Genomic DNA, 17641 nt, shown 5'->3' on the forward strand with positions numbered 1-17641 from the left:
AGCTTTCCAAGGCAATAAATACCCCTGCCCTTCCGCGAGCCCAGTCCAGGCCCCACGCAATTCACAGGGCCCTAGAAGGGCAGATCCGTCCACTCCACGCCACCCGCCATCTCGGCTTCCGCCATGCCTGGCCTCGATTGGGACCTGAACCTGGACCCCGAGCTGCAGGCCGCGGCCAGGCGCCTCAGCTTCTCCGACGCCGACTTCCCCTCCTCCCGCTGCGGGCTATCGGACTTGAAGGTGCCGCATCCGAATCCCATATTCCACGCCACCTCGCGCAACCAGAGCCGTCTCCCGACGATCAGCGAGAATACCTCCGATGAACTAGCGGCGACGCAGGCACCCGCCCTCGAGCAATGCACCGGGCCTCCGTTATCTCTGGGGACGGCCGGGTGGCTGTACCAGGGGCGGGGAGAGACGCCGACGCCTACGGCCGGTGCGCCCGTGGCGACTTCGCTTCCCCTCGCTTCTCCTGGGTCATCGCAGTCTCAGCAATTCCTGGACGCGGGGGCGGCGGCGAGGATGTTGGAGCAACGGCGTCAGGCGGAATTGCTTGGGTCGTTTGGGGAGCATCAGCAGCGGCGCCAGCAGGGGTTGGCCGCGGATGCGGGTTTGCAGCAGGCGGCGGCGGCGGCGCGGCCGCAGCCGCAGGTGCTGATGCTGTACACGGTGGATGGGGGTGCCGCCGGATACGACACCAAGTGGGACGAGCTGCACCCGGTCTCCCAGGGGCTTCTTCTTCAAATCGAGTAGGCTTTGCTCCCCGCACTCGTGTTTGCTGTTCTACAGCTGAGAGATTGATGAGAGGGGCGTTTTTTCTGGTCAGGGTTGGGTTTTTCTACGAGATTGGGTTTCATTGCATTTATTTCTTTATTTGGTGAATGGAGGGCGCGCTATTTTGTTGGGGAAATCGTGGGAGGGTCACGTTGTGTTTGATTTCTTAAGCACGGTGAATGGAGGGGTGCATTTTGTTTTGGGTCATTTTGATCCATGCCACTCCAATTTCTTGAAGTTGGATTTCATGTTCAAAATCATGCCATTGAGTGGCATGATTTTGAACGTGACACCCAATTTCACGGAGTTGTGGTGGCACGAATCGAATTTTCCCTTTTGTTTTTGGGACCATAGTTCTGAGCCTGAGCATTTGGGTTTTTGTGTTATTGATTTGTTTGGTATGGTGAATGGAAGGCGCGTTGTGTTATTCAGATCAGAATCATGGGTTTCTCGGGTCACTTTGTGTTGTTGTGAGTATGGTGAATAGAGAGCGCATTGTGTGGTTAGATCAGAATTTTGGGTTTGGTGGGTCATTTGTGTTCTGGATGTCGTTGGAAGACACCTCGCGTTCCTTGCCGTTGTATGTGAAATTTCTTGGCAAATTTGTTGCTGGTGGGTTTTTGTTTCATGTGTAGTGACAATGACCTTCTGGGCCAGGTTGTGGTTCTGAATTCGAAGATTTTCGGATTGATCTCGATGGAGTTTTCTTGAATCAAGCTTTTATTGTGCATCATTTGAAGTGATCTGTGCTAAAAATCCTATGATGATCACCTGGTTCATGCTTGATTTCAGGGACAACATTAGGGAGTACAGATATGATAGTGAGCAGTTGGATGAGTGCAGCCACCTTGATGACCTATCACCGTTCAATTTTGAATTTGATGCTGGTCAGATTACTCAGGTTGGTTTTTACTACTTTTGTTTTATAGGATTTTTAACTAATTTTTTTAATAGTTGTTCACTCTGCGATGCATTTTTGTGGAGTAGTAACTTCGTTATATACTTATATGTTGCAGCCTTCACAGATAAGTGCATTGTCAGTGATAATAAATGTTCTTGAGCATATTCATTTGCAATTGCATGTCTGATAGTTGCTTCAATTATATTTCAGCCTTCATAATTTAGCACACCACCAGCTTATATCAGATGTTGTTATAACCTGGATTTCCCTAGTAGAGTTGTTTAATTCAGATGTTACACTGTCATCGCCTGAATGCTCTCTTCAAGTGGACCTTTGTTTTGAGTTTGACGAGGGCAGTTAGAAACATATTCTGAATGATTGGATTGCTCCACAGAGTTCTGGCTCCTCCTTGTCTACAGTTTATTTGTTGTGGAACCTACTTTTAATGAAAAGGCGCTTCAAAATATAGGTTGCTTCATTTAACTTTGAGAGACTCTTTGTCATAGGAAGATTTGTTTTCTTCATGTAGCAGGAGGCTGCATCTATTTCTACCATCATGGACAGAGAGAAGATTTCAATTGAGAGTTTAATGACTGTTATCAAAGAAATTATTTGGAACACCGATTTTGCTATACGTTCCTATGTAAAGCTGAGGCCAAGGTTTGTGCGTTTAAGTGCTGGAATTGCAAATCACTCTGGATCTTCTGATGCTCAGACTGATTTCAGTCAGCTCTTGACTATGGCACCAAGCTTTCATCGTTATAGTAGTGCTGCAAGGCGGCCTTCTCCTTTTGTGCAACACACAGTTGCCAGGTTTGAGGATCAACTTGGAGAATGCTGCAAATGGATTCTAGAACTAGAACAGCGTGTCCAGATGAAGGATAAAACCTTTGCAGAACCTTTGGAATCTCTGTCAAAAGTTGTGTCTAATATCCATGACTATCTAATGCATGTGGCGTCTAAGGTAAGTCTTACACAAAATACTAGCCATCACAGATACTTCAGAATTTAACACAACATCTGTTTTTCTATCATGCTAACAAAGCTGACAAATCAAGTTCTTCAGTCACTATGAATTTATAATAAAGTTGTCTCTGCAGAGAATGCTAAGTCTCACTCACTGTTGTCTATCTTGTTTTGAGCTTCCTCCTAGGTCACCTGCTGCTCGTTTCAAAAAAAAAAGGTCACCTGCGCCTGTCCATCTTATTAACTTCCTTTTGCAATTCTAATAAAAACGTGACCCAATACATCTTTGGATTTAGTAACAAAACCAGGAGGTATAGTGAGAAAAATTTGCTCTATATATGTTGATGACTGTAGCTTGCTATAATATTTTTATTTGGTAACCTACTGCTTGCCCTAAACCCATCTATGTGTTGTATTTGCACCCTTCTAATATAACACCCTTGGCTTTGTAAAGAAAAAGATAATGTCCTGTTTGGAAACACTATCTTGGTACATTTTCATTTATACAAAATTTATATTTTGTTTGTCCAGGTGGAACATAATCATCAGAGTGCTGAAACAATGAAGACTCAGTATCTGAAGGATCGACGATGCAGGGATGATTGGAGTAATCCTTTTCACAAGGCAAATAGAAGAGAGGAAGCTAAACAACAAGCAACTGCCGGAATAATCCATCCGATGTTGCATCTATCACCTCTAGGCCAGCCAACAACACTGGTTGCTGTGCCAATGATATCAAGCCAGCTACAGCAAACTTTATTCCCCATTGTAGCAACTTCCCCAAGCTCTTACCCAGATGTTCCACTGCCTTCTGTTTTGCCTTCATTCAGCACGCAAACAAGTCCTGCTCCATTAAACAAGTCCTGGCATCCCATCTTCTGCTACGTCACCTTTCTCAATACCATATGAAGGTATACACCACATGCTTTACGCAACTGGATAGAAACAGAAAACAATTTGGCCTCTTGAATAAGAAGTTACATTTTGTTTACTTGAAGTTCATTAGGGACTAAATAGAATCAGCAGCTAACACAATTTTAAAAATATGGTCAATATCATGTGCTTTCTTCATTCGGAATTTGTAAAAAAGTAATGCATCCTGCTATCGGAACATGAAGGATAAAATGCATACAGCTCTGGCTTATTCGAAGAGTCTTATTTGAATTCAATCAGGCCTGCATGCTGTTTGCATGTATCTGAGTTGCATGCGGTGAAAGTGGTCAAAGGAGAAGGCATTGCACGTTTTCTTTTATCGTTCTATACTTGCAGTTGTGATAGTCCTTGTTCATTGTTCTTGATTGTTAGCTTCCATGCTTACAGGATTAAACTTACTCCCTGCCTGATCCTCATGGTTAATTTGGCATTTTTGTTCCAGATAATTATAATCCTGGTTCTCTTATTTGTAAGAATTACTTAACACCACCGTGCCTCTATGTTCATATAGGTGGAATGGCAGTTTCAGGCATCAATCGTTTACCTTCTGGCGTGAGTGAACTTTGATTTTTGCAGTCAGAGCCTTTCTCATGTCATCTTATCATGTTGATTGCTTTATCTTTTCATTAAATTGATGTCATTTTCCTGTGCTTGCCCACTTGTTCACAGGGAAGGAAGCCACCCAGAAGAAACTGCTAACCGTGCATTTCATATTCTGTTGTAAATCCATTTGACTCCTTCCCTTTCCCCTCCTTTTTCTGCAGCAGCTTGTGGTCAACGTGTTACCCCGTGTTTCTTTGGTGTATTGCACGGACATTTTTACACTTCTACACAGGTTTAAAGCTTTGACTATTGCACAGCACATTTTTACACTTCTTTGGTGTATTGCACATTCCAGTTGATACATACTAGAACAAAAAATTCCAGCTTCTTCAGATCATAGAAAAATCAGATCAGGACCTTTGCAGTATACTTGTTTAGGGCATTGGTTCATCTATACTTCTAAAGTAGCAAGTTGCATGCTTGCTCTGTGTCGCCGAAAAATAAATCATAAAAGCAAAAGGAGCCACATGTGTTGTTGGAGGGTCCCTGATGTGTCTATAGCATGGTGTGATTTCATTATCAAAGTCTGATGGTTTGCCGATCTGGATGCTCCCTTGCTTCGTTATTGCCTCCTTGCCCAGTTAATATTATGTATCTGCCTCTGGGCTACGTCAGTGCTTACGGCAGTTCCTATGTCACAAGCCCAGCAGAAAATTAGTGGAACTTCAGATGTTGAAGTTCTACTACTTAGACGATTCCTCAGCTTATGCTTGTACAGAAAAGCAACTTGAATTGTTATATGGACCCTATGCTGGCGATCATGTATTCATCTTTGCCCCCTCTGAATCGTTCTAACCAACCATGCGGTGCCCCTTCAGACGTTATTTATTTCTGTTGGAATCTGGACTGGTTCAACTCTAATCCGAATCTAAATGTGTTTCCTTAATCCTCCCTCGCAGTTTGGAGGTGACATGGCACATGCTCTCTCTTACGGCTCGTGGGCGGCAACCACGTGAGATAATCTGTGACCTGGACTGGGGATGGAGAAGCTGGGAAGAAGCATCGCCCTGGTAAGTTGGCAACCAACCAACCACTGGAGGCTGGTCAATGCTTTGCTTTGAGGTGTAGCAAAGTGTCGTCATTACAGCGCGTAAAACTAGTGGGTTGAATGTGCTTCAGGGGTCTCTGTCTCAAGTGGAACCGGAACAGGTTCTTTTCCGGTGGTGGGAATAGGCCAATAGGGACGCTCAGAATTTCGCTCATCCCCTCGAGTGCCAAGAACTGTAATTTTGTGAATTTTAGGGATCCTGTAGATGATTTGGTATAGCTGTGATGTGAAGACGGTGACTGTAGCAACGATTATTTGATAGAAAGTGCGTATAGAAAAGAAGGATAGAATTGACCAATCTGTGTCGAAGTGTGGCAGTGCTCGCTGTTTACAATGAGTCCTCAGCCATCAGTACATCTGTAACACAGCTGTAATGCTTTTGGCCAAGTACAATGTTTCCTCTAACTGCGTTCGGCAGGCTGGAGCTGGAATGGTGTGAGAGAAAAATACTGTTGGGCTGGCTGGAGCTGGTGGCTGGAGTGGTGTGATAGGAAAATACTGTTGGGTTGGAGTTGGAGCTGGCGGCCGAACGCAGTGAATAAAGGAAATTGACCTTAGAATTGTTGGGCATTAGCGGTCGATGGTTGCAATGCTTGATAGAAGATCACTGTTATACTTATCTAGAACGTGTAATCAATCCCGTAACTTGTTCAAAACAATGTTTGCCGGAAAACATCATCGATCCAATGTTCTTTTCCGAAACAGTATTCAGTAGATAAGAACAAGAAACATATAATAATAATAATAATAAAAGATCTAAACGCGGCGGAAGGTTACCCCACAAAAGAGCCACTTTTATCTCCTTTTCGGTTTTTCTTCCCAGAACTTTGCAGCATGCCGGTATGGGCATATCCGCCCACCACACTCGTTCCAACCTAACGGGGCCACCCCCGTAGAAAATCCCCGAAAATCAAAGCGGCCGCCACTCCTCCACGCTGCAACGAACATAAAAGAGCCGCGTCGTCGCTTCCCTTCCAGCCTTCCAGGCTTCCACACGCATCTCATCTTCTTCCCCGACCTCGCCGCCTCCGCCGTTGACCCCGGCGGCCGACGCCGGCGAGGCAGCACCTCGCCGGACGCCCACCCCTGCTCCTTGATCTGCCTATTCCCCCTCCAGCAATTCCTGTAGCCGCCTCCGGCCGCCCTCCCGCGGAACCCTAGATCTCCGATACCCCGCGCGCCCTCCCGCCGACGGCCACCCGATCGGAATGGGCCGCCATCTCCAGTAAGGTCCAGCGACCCAGGAGTACCCGCCTCCGCCTTCGCGCGTGCGCGAGGCGCCGCCGCGATGGCGATCCGCATCACCGTGTCCTACTCGGGCTACGTGGCGCAGAACCTGGCCGCGTCCTTCGGCCTGCGCTGCACCAGCGCCGCCGCTGCCGGCGCTGGCGCGGCGCCCGGCCCGGGGTGCCGCTTCCTCCAGGACGCGCTATCCCGCCCCTTCTGCCTCTTCGCAACCTCCCGCCGCGCCGACTCCCACCATGACGCCGAGGATCACAAGATTCACAACCACCCGAAGCCCAGGCCCAGGGCTCTGCCTCCGGCCGCCTCCGCGGGAGGCGGCCACTCGCTGTTGCTGCCGCGGTCGTCCTCCACCAAACCGCCGGTGGATGACCCGCCAACGTCGCTGGCCGTGGGCCTGCTGTCAGTGTTCGCGTCCGAGATGGGTTCGACTGGTGGCATTGCGGGGGCCTCCTCCCTCGCGGCGTCCCCGTCAATATCAGCCGGATTCAACCCTGCGGCGCTGCTCCCGTTCCTGCAGGCGACCAAGTGGCTCCCCTGCAGTGACATCGTCACCGCTGCCACGGCGTCCCGCGGCTCAAGACGCCCAGCAGGTGCCTCGACGGCGCCTGCACCGCGAGCAACAGGTGCCTCGATAGCGCCTGCACCGCCTGCAGCTGCACCATCACCCCGTCCTGCTCCACGCAGAGCTGTCCCATCGCCTGGTCCTTCACCTGTGCCGTCACCTGCTGTGGCTGCTCCGTCCAAGGTGGGCATTCAAGCTTTGGTTGGAAGTGCCAGCATTGCCTCAGGTTCAGCTGGAATTGGTAGTGGCGCGATTGCCTCGGGTGCAGCTGGGATGGTGAGGAAGAGTGGTGCTAGTCTTGCTGCCGGTGCAAGGGTAAGCAGGAAGGCTGGTTGGCTCTCGAGGTGGGTGAGCTCATGCTCGGATGATGCGAAGACTGTCTTTGCTGCTGTGACTGTGCCGTTGCTCTATAGATCATCCCTAGCTGAGCCAAGGTCCATCCCATCCAAATCAATGTACCCAACATTTGATGTTGGTGACCGAATCCTTGCTGAGAAGGTATAAAATTTCCATTGACTATGTTACATGAATGTGGTTTTTTCTTGTCTATGTATTGTTTGTTGATGTTGGTGAACAAACATTAATGTCCTGCACCTATCGTGACTGTAGATTTCTTACATTTTCCGGGAGCCAGAAGTTTTGGACATTGTTATCTTTCGTGCACCTCCAGTCCTTCAGGTATGATAATCTTGTTTCTCCATTTTACTGATCTAGTTCGTCATCAAGTTTAGATATAACAAGGATGATCTGTAGGCATTGGGCTACAGCTCCAATGATGTGTTCATCAAGAGAGTTGTGGCGAAGGGTGGGGACATCGTTGAAGTAAGCTTTTATCCCAATGGTAGTAACCTCTTTATGTTTTTCTTCTTTTCTACAGTACATTGTTTGTTAAACAATTTTTGGAGTTATATGGTCCACTTATGATTTGTAACCATTGGCATTCCCTGTATTTGATAGGTACGTGATGGTAACTTGTTGGTTAATGGAGTAATCCAGGATGAAGAATTTGTGCTGGAGCCGGCTGACTATGAAATGGATCCACTGGTATAACAGATTCTCTTCTTATTACATACTAGAGCACCATTATTTGTAGTTTTACCTGCGGCAAGTTGACACCATAGTTTTGTGATATCAATCCTATCTCAAGTAACTGTTGATCCTGTTAGAGAATATGTTAATTTCAAGTATTTGATATGTTGAAACAGCGTGTTCAAAAAACTGATAGGTTGAAATTTCAATTGGCTGCAACCTCAAATTTATTTGTATTTTCTATCTTGCTTGATTTCTATTGGCTGCGCCTTTTATGGGTTTGATCACATACAAGCACAGAACTAGTAGTTTTATCTTCCAAAACTCCATTAGTATCACATGCTAATTAATTGTTGTTGCTTGACCAGACTGTCCCTGAAGGCTTTGTATTTGTACTAGGGGACAACAGAAACAACAGCTTTGATTCACATAACTGGTATGCTAAACTTCTAATAGAGGATTTATGCTTCATGTTTTAACCCCAAATTCCACAATAATAGCTGATGTGTTGTATATCTCTGCAGGGGACCGCTTCCAGTGAATAGCATTCTAGGGAGATCTGTGCTTCGATACTGGCCACCGTCGAAAATAACAGATACAATATATGAGCATGATATGGCGCAATTCACAGTCGCCACATCCTGAGATATGCATTGTGGCTGTACCACATTGAAAATGCAGTCCCATTTTTCCTTTTCTTTTTCCGGCCGAGCTTTACTGACAAGTGTAAAGCTGAGCCGCAGTTTTTGCATTCTTATTTATTGGATGTCGCCTTGCCTCAGATGCCCATTGGCAGCTTGGCTGACAGATTAGTTTTTCCCTCTCTACTGTCAGATGCACTTTCGAAGGCAACAATTCCTGTACTATGTAGCCTAAGAAGGGAAACCCTGTATGTTTCTGGAGGCAGATGAATGAGCTTCATGGCTGGCAGTAGGCTTAGCATCACATGGCAAGTTCTGTTATGTTTTTGAGACATGGAGATGATGTTTGAAACTTGTGTAAAGGAAATAGAAGCATAAAAGATTGGTCGGTCTGCGTTATGTGGCTCTCTTCATTTGTGTATTGGCCAGCATGGTGCGACTGCCGAGAGAGAAACCGTATGGTTGGACTGAATTGATGCATTCACCCAGACAAAAAATTGTGTGATGTAAAATTTTTAGATTTAATTTTTATGCGTTACTAGCCCTATTATCTTGGGGTGTTCGTGTAACTTGAGTGAGATGAACCAATGTACTGTTATATTTTTTTAACTATCTTACCTGGTACGTTCACCTGTTTGGGAACATCATAATCATGTGATACTGTTATTTGTATATAACGGGTAGTTCTGGAGCTCATGTTCACGAGGGGTCTGCAGCTCAGATTTTTGTTCATAGAGAAGAATTGAGAATTCCATATGCTAAGGCATGGTATTCAACAATACATGCAAAGGCACCAAAGATAGCCACTGCACAGAGAAAGCAGATATATATAACTTGAAAATACAGACTCGTGACTGATTTTTTTTGGTGGAATTGCATAGCTGTAAAGTTGAATTAGGCAGATATAAATCAGCACGCATGGCACTAAATGACAGCCGTTGCACAAAGGCACTATGAACAATGTAAGACGTTACTCACATATTTGCCAGAAGCAATACAAAACTGTAACAAGAATACAAGATGATACTGGCATACAGCAATACCATTTTTCAGGTACACTTCCAGCCTAATCAAGTATACATGGAATCGATGTACACGTGCAATTTCCTATCATCCCTATGAGAAGCAGATCAGAGCAAAAACTATCACCATTTTACATCCAGCGACAGCGGTTCTGGTGGTAATACAAATGACATAAACTGTGTGAACGAAACATTTGAAGTCAGGCTGCCCCAAGTAGTAGTGTCAACTATAGGGAATGATTGTTTAACTTTCTTCACTGAAATAGCCTTCAGCCTATCGTCATCTTCCACCCTAGCTATAATGTCAAGGGTGACTCGCTGGACTGTCGGTCTCGTTTTCCACTCTGGAACATCTTCCCAGATGGAATCCTCTTCAGTGATGTCCCTTTCAAGCTCCAAACGGAATTTCACCAAAGGTATCCATGTTACTTTAGCTTCAACGAAGCGCATTGAGCTACTCATCTGGTTTCTTTTGCTAAACCAAGTCTTCAAGATCTTTTCAAGCTTTATCAGGCTTGGGCTAATGGAACAAAACAAACATGCCGAGATCAATCGATTTGACAGGTTGACTTGACACTTATCCAGCAATAACTCCATGGTGTCATGTGACCTCAATGTAGTCTTCACATGGCCTCCAGACACACTGTTCTGATGCACAACAATAACAACAGATCCTACAACACCAACTTGAAGTAGCGGGGCACAGGTTGAGTAGCTCCAAGGCCATATCTGGCTTAGGCCATTGTTACTAGTCAACAAGCTTCCATTTGCTAAAAGACCTATACTGTGTAGGTGGGAAATTGAAACTTTCTGTGCACCAATGACCTTAATTCCAACGCCATCAGCGACAAGTATCCTCTTCAGCCTTGTATATGTGAGATTCCCCTGCACAAGAGGAGCAATATAAGATTCTGTAACAATCGAGGGAGAAGTTGCACTGCTAAGAGTTAAGATGCTGAGTAAAATAGGGCGGCCATAAGTATACGAAAGGAAAGACAAAATTAGCCTATAAATGTTTTGTTGTTAATTCATGAAAAGATGCTAGCACAGAATGTGAAGAGGTAGACCTTACTAATTTGTTAAATACTGGGCAAACCAAGAAATTTTGAAAAGTGAGTCTAGTACTGGGCACACGACAATTGAAGAGTCTAGTAAGACAAAAAAAAAACGACAATGGTAGCAAACTCTAATAAAATATGTAAAACCTAGCGAGCAAAGTTCTAAAACAAGAAGCATGAAAGTGGTGTTGCTGCTAATGCAACTTCCTTTATGCATTGTTAATAGCACGGTCTTATGAATAGGTAGTTAAAAACAGATCAAGAAAGACTTCCGGTCGATAATTGCTTTGCACGATTTATTCATATCTTTTTTCCATTAAACCCACAACAGCCAGCAATACTCAGATTATATGGCAATCAAGAACAGAATGTTTGTTCTATTTCACCGTTCATCCCATCTTATCTCTTGTTGCTGAGCTACACTCTATTCCAACTTAAACAATTATGAAGATACATTCACTTCAATCAGAAAGCAGGAACTGAAAAGAAAGGAGCATCCCAAATTTAAATATCTAATAACAGGCATCCACATTGTATTCATTAGTAACAGATTCCCATATTATGTGCGCCAATTAATATCTAGAGAAATTTAAATGCACACAGTATATTGCACTATGCTTAAATCACAGCACATGCCTATATGGGTCCATTTCTAGACAGCCCCAATATAATCAAGTCAGAACAACACGTTGAACCAAGCTTAGCGTTGATTCTGTACAATTACCTTACCAAAAACCAGCGAAGTTTTGAGTAAAAAAAATGTTGAAGTCTCAGCATACGCATGAATTTGCACACACGAAACAAAGTAAACCAGGGATCCGCACTGATTTAACATTGAACAACTACACACCAGCAATCAATGTGAGGTCATCAGCAACACTAAATATTGGGACTAAAAAAACTTGACCTGCGGGGGGTGAGACCGCCCCCACGGCATTGTTTGAGAGGTAGAATGACCTTGTCACAGCAGGCCAAGAAAACCCCCGAACCCCTGCCCCACCCGTACACGGGGGCCCGTCGCCTTGTGAGTTAGGCCGGGCTCCACAGTGCTTTGGACGTGGGACAAGCGAGGGAGTTTTTTTTCCTGTGCGAGCCGAGATCGAACCCCGACCTGGTGGTTTTCGCTTCCGCACTCCCACCAGCCGAGCTAGCGCTCGTTCGCATATTGGGACTGGAAGATGTACTTCTATACAGTACAAAAGCTGCTACTAAATCAACTCAGCTGTTGAAGCCTACTAATCATCAAGGCTTTGAAGTTTGAACTAACACAATTTCCGCACCAACCCTAACACGCAAGCAACCGATCCGGATGCAACATCGGGAGAAGCGATAAGTCAAAGTCAACCCACTCACCGATGGCAACTGGAGCTCGACGAGGCCGCCATCCTCATTGCCAGCGAGCTTCAGCTCCACCGGCCCGACCAGCTCCACGTCCCTCACGCCGGAGCTGAACCCAAACGCGCCATCGCCGGGGACGACGTCGATTCCGTCCGGCCCGTCCACCTCCTCGACAGCGGGCGAGGTGGGGCGCCTCCAGTCCACGGCCTCGTCGGAGAACCGCGCCAGCGCCGCCAACCCGCCCCCCCGCGCCCGGAACTCGTACCGCTGCACTGCGCCGACGCGGACGGCGTCGGCGTCGAGCGGCCAGACCCTGACCTCGGCGTCTGGGTCCCAGTCGTACTTCTCCGAGATGTCGTCGATGACCTCCTCGAGGAAGGTGGGCTCTGGGGCCGGGTCCTCCAGCTCCGGGTCGGCGAAGGTGGAGACGGAGGCGTTAGAGGAATCGGTGAGGAAGGAGAGCGAGGCGGAGGCAGACGGGGATGGGGCGGAGAGGAGCAGCAGCGCGAGGAGGAGGAGGGGGAGTGAGGTGAGAGGGAGGGGCGAGTGGGCCATGGGGTTCGGAGGATCCGGAAGATTCTAGAAGGATTGGAGCTCGAGGTCGAGGAGGGGTAGGTCTCCAGGGCCTCCTTCCCCGAAGAGGGGGGATCTCCTCTTCACGGAGGAGGAAGAGCGGAGACGAAGAAGCCTGGTGGGTGCGCTTCCTCGTGGATGGTTAAAATTGTACACGCAAAGGCTGATGTGTGGGACCGGGAAACAAGATTGGTTACGGCGTGGCCCCAGCCTTCTGGGCCACGACGGCTTTGCTCAGTTGAGCCGGCTGCTCGCTTCCTCAGCTCCGGTCCGTATCGTATGAAGCGCGCCTGCCTCAGCAGACGAACGCAAGTACTCCCTCCGTCCGAATGTAAATCTTGTTTCCCAAGAAGTCAAACTATTTTAATTTTAACCAAATTTATTCAAAAAATTACTAACATTTGTGTTTCCGAATAGATATAGTATAAAAGTATGTTGTAACACAAATATTAATACTATTTTGTATAAATTTGATCAAATTTGAAATTGTTTGACTCCTCAGGAAGCGAGATTTACATTTTTTTTGGGACAGAGGGTACGCAACTACGCTAGTGTGGTGGCATCTTCTTGGTAGAGTGGTGGGGAAGCTTGTATATTTTTTTTTGAAAAGATGAAACTTCTATATTTCGTTTTGAAGTCACCATGATACTAATGCATATCCTCTCTTTTTTCCCTTTTTTCCAACCAGAGAAAAGGATTCTTTTTCTCCATGACGGCTGTATCTGCATTTCATTGCTACAGACCACAGAATTACTAATACCGTCAGTACGGATCATAACACAAAATACTGCAGCAATGATAAATAAGGTTCCCACAGGCAAAACCACATTCCTCTCCACTACCATCAATGTTCTCATTTGCAAAGGTTTAACAGCCCAGTTCAAACACACAAGCGCTGCATTTAACCTCAATCGACAACAAGACTCCTCCAGCCTGTAGTAGGACAGTAGGAGCAAGCCTGCAGGCATCCGAAGTGTCAGAACTACAGACGTCCAAAGTGACAGCATTTTATTTGACCTCCAGAAGCGACGAGTTCGGCACACCACATCAGCTAACGAACATGTGGAGTTTCTGGGCCACTGGCAAACAAGTGCTTCGCCAAAACGGGCCGATTTTCATACGAGTACAGGCTGTAGAGAAAACCATAATGAAATTTTAGCAAAAAGTCATAGTGATACTCCACAGTAGTTCCGTGTCATCTACAAGTAGTCAGAAGCAATGTTCTTATGGCGTCGCCTAGGTGTCGCCTAGGCGACAAGGCGCTCCCCTGTTTTGGCCCGCCTAGGCGTTTTAGCCCGCCTAGGCGTCGGCTTAGTCTGCCTAGGCGGCTAGGCGGTGTTGACTCGCCACAACTCGCCTTAACGCCTTAAGAACAATGATCAGAAGAGCAAAAGGTGCTTTCCTGACTGATTAGGAAAAAAAAAAGAGCTATCCTTTTGTTCAGACCAGGTATCTCAGCCAAGCATGAAAATGTATAACCACATTGAAATTGATACTGGCTATTTTGGACCTGTACCTGGACTAATTCTTATGAGTGCAATACTCGTCAAGTTCTTGTATTTGACAGATCAATATAATCAGACATGACAAAGATAAATTAAGTGAAGCTAAAGAAGAATACATACTATGGGGGCAAATTTCCATGCTCAGCTAAGTACTAGAGTGTTGTACCAAAATAATATTTAGGATTTGAAAAAGCCTTTAAGAGCACACTTTGACCACCAAGTTCTCCAAAAATATAGTAGTATCAATTGTTACTAATAAGAATTAAAACTTATGAAATCTAAATTACTGATATAACATTCCTACGTAGACATGCACATAATTTGATTAGTTGCTGGTTAAAACTTATGAAGTTTGGCATTTTCACATCCTCATATGCCGTATAGAAACAAATGGAGGGATCATTTACCTTAACTCTTCCTAGATCTTTTTGCTTAATGCGACTCCCTGAAGGTTCTGCATTCTTTCTTATCCATGGATGCTTCATTATGTCTTCAAGAGAAAGCCTCTTGCTTGAATCCTTCACTAGAAGCTGCATTCAAACTCACACTTCATGTCAATAGTCCAACTCATACTCATCACTTTAATTAATCTCTAATATGTGATATATATATATATATATATATAAAACTAGTAATTTTTTACATTACCTTGGAAATGAGATCCTTTGCTTCTGAAGATACGTAAGGACTTGAAGGGAATGTCAAATCCACTCTAAGAATCCTGCTCAAAATACATGTGGCACAGAATGTTAAGGAATGGGTATAAGGGAGAAAAAGAAAACAGATGTCTCGGGCCATACCTTCTCAAGGTATCATCCTGTTCATCAGCTTCAAAAGGAGGTGAACCAAATAAGAACTCATAGCACAGGATTCCTAAAGTCCAGTTGTCAACGGCATGGTCATGAGCTTTTTTCTCTATCATCTCTGGTGCCAGATAATCAATTGTGCCACAAAGTGTGTGTCGTTTAGCATTTGACCGAGCTGCCCATCCAAAATCTGCAATTTTAAGTCGGCCCTGGAGAATAAGGAAGTTAACTCGTTATCAAGTCAAACATTCAGTACTTGGTGCATCAAGAACTCAACACAGCGGCATGAGGCATCAGCTTCTGGTGTGAAGAAAGAAGACCATCAGCCTATTAAAAATATAACAAAATGGTGTAAAAAGTATGGGAACTACCCTTGAGCAAGGTTTGCAGTATAAGTGTATAACAGTAATGGTTATGTTAGAATACATGTTGAGCAGAAATGAGACCATCGGGTTAGAAGAAGAAAAAACTACCAACATTACAGAAGGCAGTTAAAGTACAAAGATAGGCACCACTAAATTTGATCGAAACAATAAATAATACCAACATAAATGCACAAATCAAAGATGGTTAGACATGATAACAGCATTGAAGTGCAACAATGGCATAAGAGGAACCAACCTCAATATCAAGTAGCAAATTCTCAGGTTTGATGTCCCTATGAATGACCTGCTTCTTGTGACAGTACGCCAGTGCACCAGCAAGGCTTGCAACGTACTAAAACACATAAGGTTCAGTGCCGTCAGAATCTAACAAAAGAATGGTAAATCAGACGGAAGCCTGCATATGTATATCATGCTCTAGGGCCTGGTATGGCAATCCCAGCACATATTTTTGGCCATTAATGGCACTATCAAAAGCTGACCAGCTGAAACAGTGTCATGCTAAAGGAAATGTTAAGTGTTTTCAAATTGTTTCACATATAAATGTATAGGTCGAGGGGAGTAAACCGCAGAGTGCACTTCATGTGGTCGCAATTTGTGGAAAACTTTGTTTCAGCTTAACTTGTAAAATGGGACGGATCCTTGCCTTGTATTTCAGAGTTTCTAAAGATTTTTAATGTTGCAATCATATAATACGAAAATCTATAGAAACCCCTAAACCATTCTGACAACTTATAGATTGGAACTAAAGTTTTCAAATATTAAATAATTTACTGCTTGAACCACCTCTTTTATGAACTGTAACTTCAACTTGCTTCCAATGCACAGGAAAGCACTATTGAGGAATCAGAAATTAATGAATTATACATTAAGTTGGAGGCGTTTCTAAAGACCCTCTTGCTCTCTTTCACGAGTCGACTAGTAATACTCCGTATCATACAATTGCCAACTTAAGACATAATCATCTCATGGACTTAGTTGTCTGAAACTTTGTAGAGATGTTTTTCTTCCTCCTCTTTCGTTTTTCTCTTTTCCTTCTGTCCTTCTCATCAAATTGCGGCTATAAGAGGCTGGCTTCACATATTATGGTTCAGGCTAACATAATTTCGTAAACAGTAGAAGGAAGCGCAATGGGTCCAATCCAACCAGAGGCACAAAAGCTTGGGTGAAAATTAACAGTGTAACAAGAACGACAGGGGCAGGGGGGTCTTACGGTGGCGGCGGTGCGCTCCGTGAAGTGGCCAGCAGCGCGAAGGACCTTGTATAGCTCACCACGGGCCGCGTATTCGAGGACGAGGACGACGCGCTCTTCGTCCTGGAACCAGGCGAAGAGGCGGAGCACGTTGGGGTGGTCGAGTCCGTGCTGGATCTCAATCTCTCGCCGCAAGTGCGCGTGGAAGCGGTACTTCTCCAGCTTGGCCTTGTACGTCACCTTGAGCGCCACCACGTACCCGCTCTGCATCATCGCCCCGCGCAGGTCAGCCTCATCGGAGGCGAAATTTTGGGGGAGGGGGTGGGGCATCTGGGAGAATCGGTGGGTAATGCTTCCGAGAACCAACCTGCTTCTCGCGGGCGAGGTAGACCTTGCCGAACTTTCCCTCGCCGATGTACTTGCCGATCTCGAAGTCCGACATGCTCCACTCCTGACGCGCCGCCATCGCACGCGAGAGTGGCGGCCACGGGAGGGAGGCGAGGTGAGGTGAGTGAGGAAGACGGCGACGAGCTGCGTCGAGGAGGAGGCCGGAGGGAGGACGGTGGCGGCTGGGGGTCGGAATTTGAAATGGGAGCGGCGGCCGGCGGATCGGGACTGGTAGGCGGCAGGGAGAGATTCAGGATATGGGGGTTCCCGATTGCGAACCGTTGGAGGAATGGGACTTGGGGAACTCTGGGCTAGGCTTTGCAGGCTGGACCATAGTACCACTTCGGCCCAATATCCCGCACCTCTTCGCAGAACATAGAGGCCCATCATCCGAAAAAACAGCCCATCTACGCGCCGCCACGTGCATCACGGGCCCAATTTGGTCGAGAGGCGCTTTTTTCTTTTTTATATTTAAAAAAAATCAAAATTTCAAAAATATATGTCCGTTTTGAAAAATTTCAAAAATACCCCCGGTCGCCCCCATAGGGCGACAGGCCCTAAGTGTAAATTTTTTCTTCAAATTTGCAACGAGGTCCCTGGCAAAAAAAAAAGGGCATGTCGCCCCCCCCCTCAGGCGACAGGGGCCTGTCGCCCACCCCAGGGGCGACAGGGTCC

General features: G+C 45.9%; 4 protein-coding genes across 13 annotated transcripts; 2 read left to right on the forward strand and 2 right to left on the reverse strand.

Moving 5' to 3' along the window:
- The first annotated feature begins 27 nt into the window (after positions 1 to 27).
- On the forward strand, positions 28 to 5523 carry LOC120649652 (nuclear pore complex protein NUP58-like). Of its 9 annotated transcripts, none has more exons than XR_005665326.1 (9): positions 36 to 749; positions 1567 to 1675; positions 2205 to 2639; positions 3173 to 3437; positions 3503 to 3552; positions 4086 to 4126; positions 4339 to 4409; positions 5077 to 5187; positions 5297 to 5523. XR_005665326.1 is itself a non-coding variant. In XM_039926503.1 (9 exons), exons 1-9 carry the CDS (start codon positions 124 to 126, stop codon positions 5442 to 5444), a joined length of 1836 nt encoding a protein of 611 aa, XP_039782437.1. In that variant the 5' UTR covers positions 36 to 123; the 3' UTR covers positions 5445 to 5523. The 9 variants fall into 9 exon arrangements, 6 of the variants coding, with proteins under 6 accessions (XP_039782443.1, XP_039782437.1, XP_039782438.1 ...); XM_039926503.1 differs by lacking the exon at positions 4339 to 4409 and adding an exon at positions 4244 to 4294; XM_039926504.1 differs by lacking the exon at positions 4339 to 4409 and adding an exon at positions 4244 to 4294 and having other exon boundaries at positions 2208 to 2639.
- Positions 5524 to 6137: 614 nt separating this feature from the next.
- Positions 6138 to 9346, forward strand: LOC120649653 (mucin-1-like). 2 transcript variants are annotated; one of them, XR_005665329.1, is made up of 6 exons: positions 6138 to 7530; positions 7642 to 7710; positions 7786 to 7873; positions 7990 to 8076; positions 8430 to 8497; positions 8586 to 9346. XR_005665329.1 is itself a non-coding variant. In XM_039926510.1 (6 exons), the coding sequence occupies exons 1-6, from the start codon at positions 6514 to 6516 to the stop codon at positions 8704 to 8706; spliced, it is 1431 nt and encodes a 476-aa protein (XP_039782444.1). In that variant the 5' UTR covers positions 6143 to 6513; the 3' UTR covers positions 8707 to 9346. The 2 variants fall into 2 exon arrangements, 1 of the variants encoding a protein (XP_039782444.1); XM_039926510.1 differs by having other exon boundaries at positions 6143 to 7530; positions 7786 to 7854.
- A 285-nt stretch (positions 9347 to 9631) lies between these two features.
- LOC120649654 lies at positions 9632 to 12824 on the reverse strand. The gene is made up of 2 exons (XM_039926511.1): positions 12136 to 12824; positions 9632 to 10609 (listed from the first exon to the last, which is right to left on the reverse strand). Exons 1-2 carry the CDS (start codon positions 12673 to 12675, stop codon positions 9848 to 9850), a joined length of 1302 nt encoding a protein of 433 aa, XP_039782445.1. The 5' UTR covers positions 12676 to 12824; the 3' UTR covers positions 9632 to 9847.
- Positions 12825 to 13450: 626 nt separating this feature from the next.
- Positions 13451 to 17273, reverse strand: LOC120649657 (serine/threonine-protein kinase Aurora-3-like). The gene is made up of 7 exons (XM_039926515.1): positions 16947 to 17273; positions 16601 to 16843; positions 15626 to 15721; positions 14999 to 15213; positions 14847 to 14919; positions 14606 to 14728; positions 13451 to 13823 (listed from the first exon to the last, which is right to left on the reverse strand). The coding sequence occupies exons 1-7, from the start codon at positions 17043 to 17045 to the stop codon at positions 13809 to 13811; spliced, it is 864 nt and encodes a 287-aa protein (XP_039782449.1). The 5' UTR covers positions 17046 to 17273; the 3' UTR covers positions 13451 to 13808.
- Between the last annotated feature and the right edge of the window lie 368 nt (positions 17274 to 17641).

Source organism: Panicum virgatum, chromosome 9K (assembly GCF_016808335.1).
Source record: "Panicum virgatum strain AP13 chromosome 9K, P.virgatum_v5, whole genome shotgun sequence".
NCBI lineage: Eukaryota > Viridiplantae > Streptophyta > Magnoliopsida > Poales > Poaceae > Panicum > Panicum virgatum.

Coding starts and splice junctions, on each gene's coding strand:
- LOC120649652 (XM_039926503.1), top strand. CDS start 124: ATGCCTGGCCTCGATTGGGACCTGAACCTGGACCCCGAGCTGCAGGCC. Junction 3,553..4,085: donor TTTCTCAATACCATATGAAG/GTATACACCACA, acceptor ATGTTCATATAG/GTGGAATGGCAGTTTCAGGC. Junction 4,127..4,243: donor TCAATCGTTTACCTTCTGGC/GTGAGTGAACTT, acceptor ACTTGTTCACAG/GGAAGGAAGCCACCCAGAAG.
- LOC120649654 (XM_039926511.1), bottom strand. CDS start 12,675: ATGGCCCACTCGCCCCTCCCTCTCACCTCACTCCCCCTCCTCCTCCTC. Junction 10,610..12,135: donor TCGAGCTCCAGTTGCCATCG/GTGAGTGGGTTG, acceptor CCTCTTGTGCAG/GGGAATCTCACATATACAAG.
- LOC120649657 (XM_039926515.1), bottom strand. CDS start 17,045: ATGGCGGCGCGTCAGGAGTGGAGCATGTCGGACTTCGAGATCGGCAAG. Junction 15,722..16,600: donor CGGAGCGCACCGCCGCCACC/GTAAGACCCCCC, acceptor TATGTGTTTTAG/TACGTTGCAAGCCTTGCTGG. Junction 14,729..14,846: donor CAAAGGATCTCATTTCCAAG/GTAATGTAAAAA, acceptor GTTTGAATGCAG/CTTCTAGTGAAGGATTCAAG.
- LOC120649653 (XM_039926510.1), top strand. CDS start 6,514: ATGGCGATCCGCATCACCGTGTCCTACTCGGGCTACGTGGCGCAGAAC. Junction 7,531..7,641: donor ACCGAATCCTTGCTGAGAAG/GTATAAAATTTC, acceptor TCGTGACTGTAG/ATTTCTTACATTTTCCGGGA. Junction 8,498..8,585: donor AGCTTTGATTCACATAACTG/GTATGCTAAACT, acceptor ATATCTCTGCAG/GGGACCGCTTCCAGTGAATA.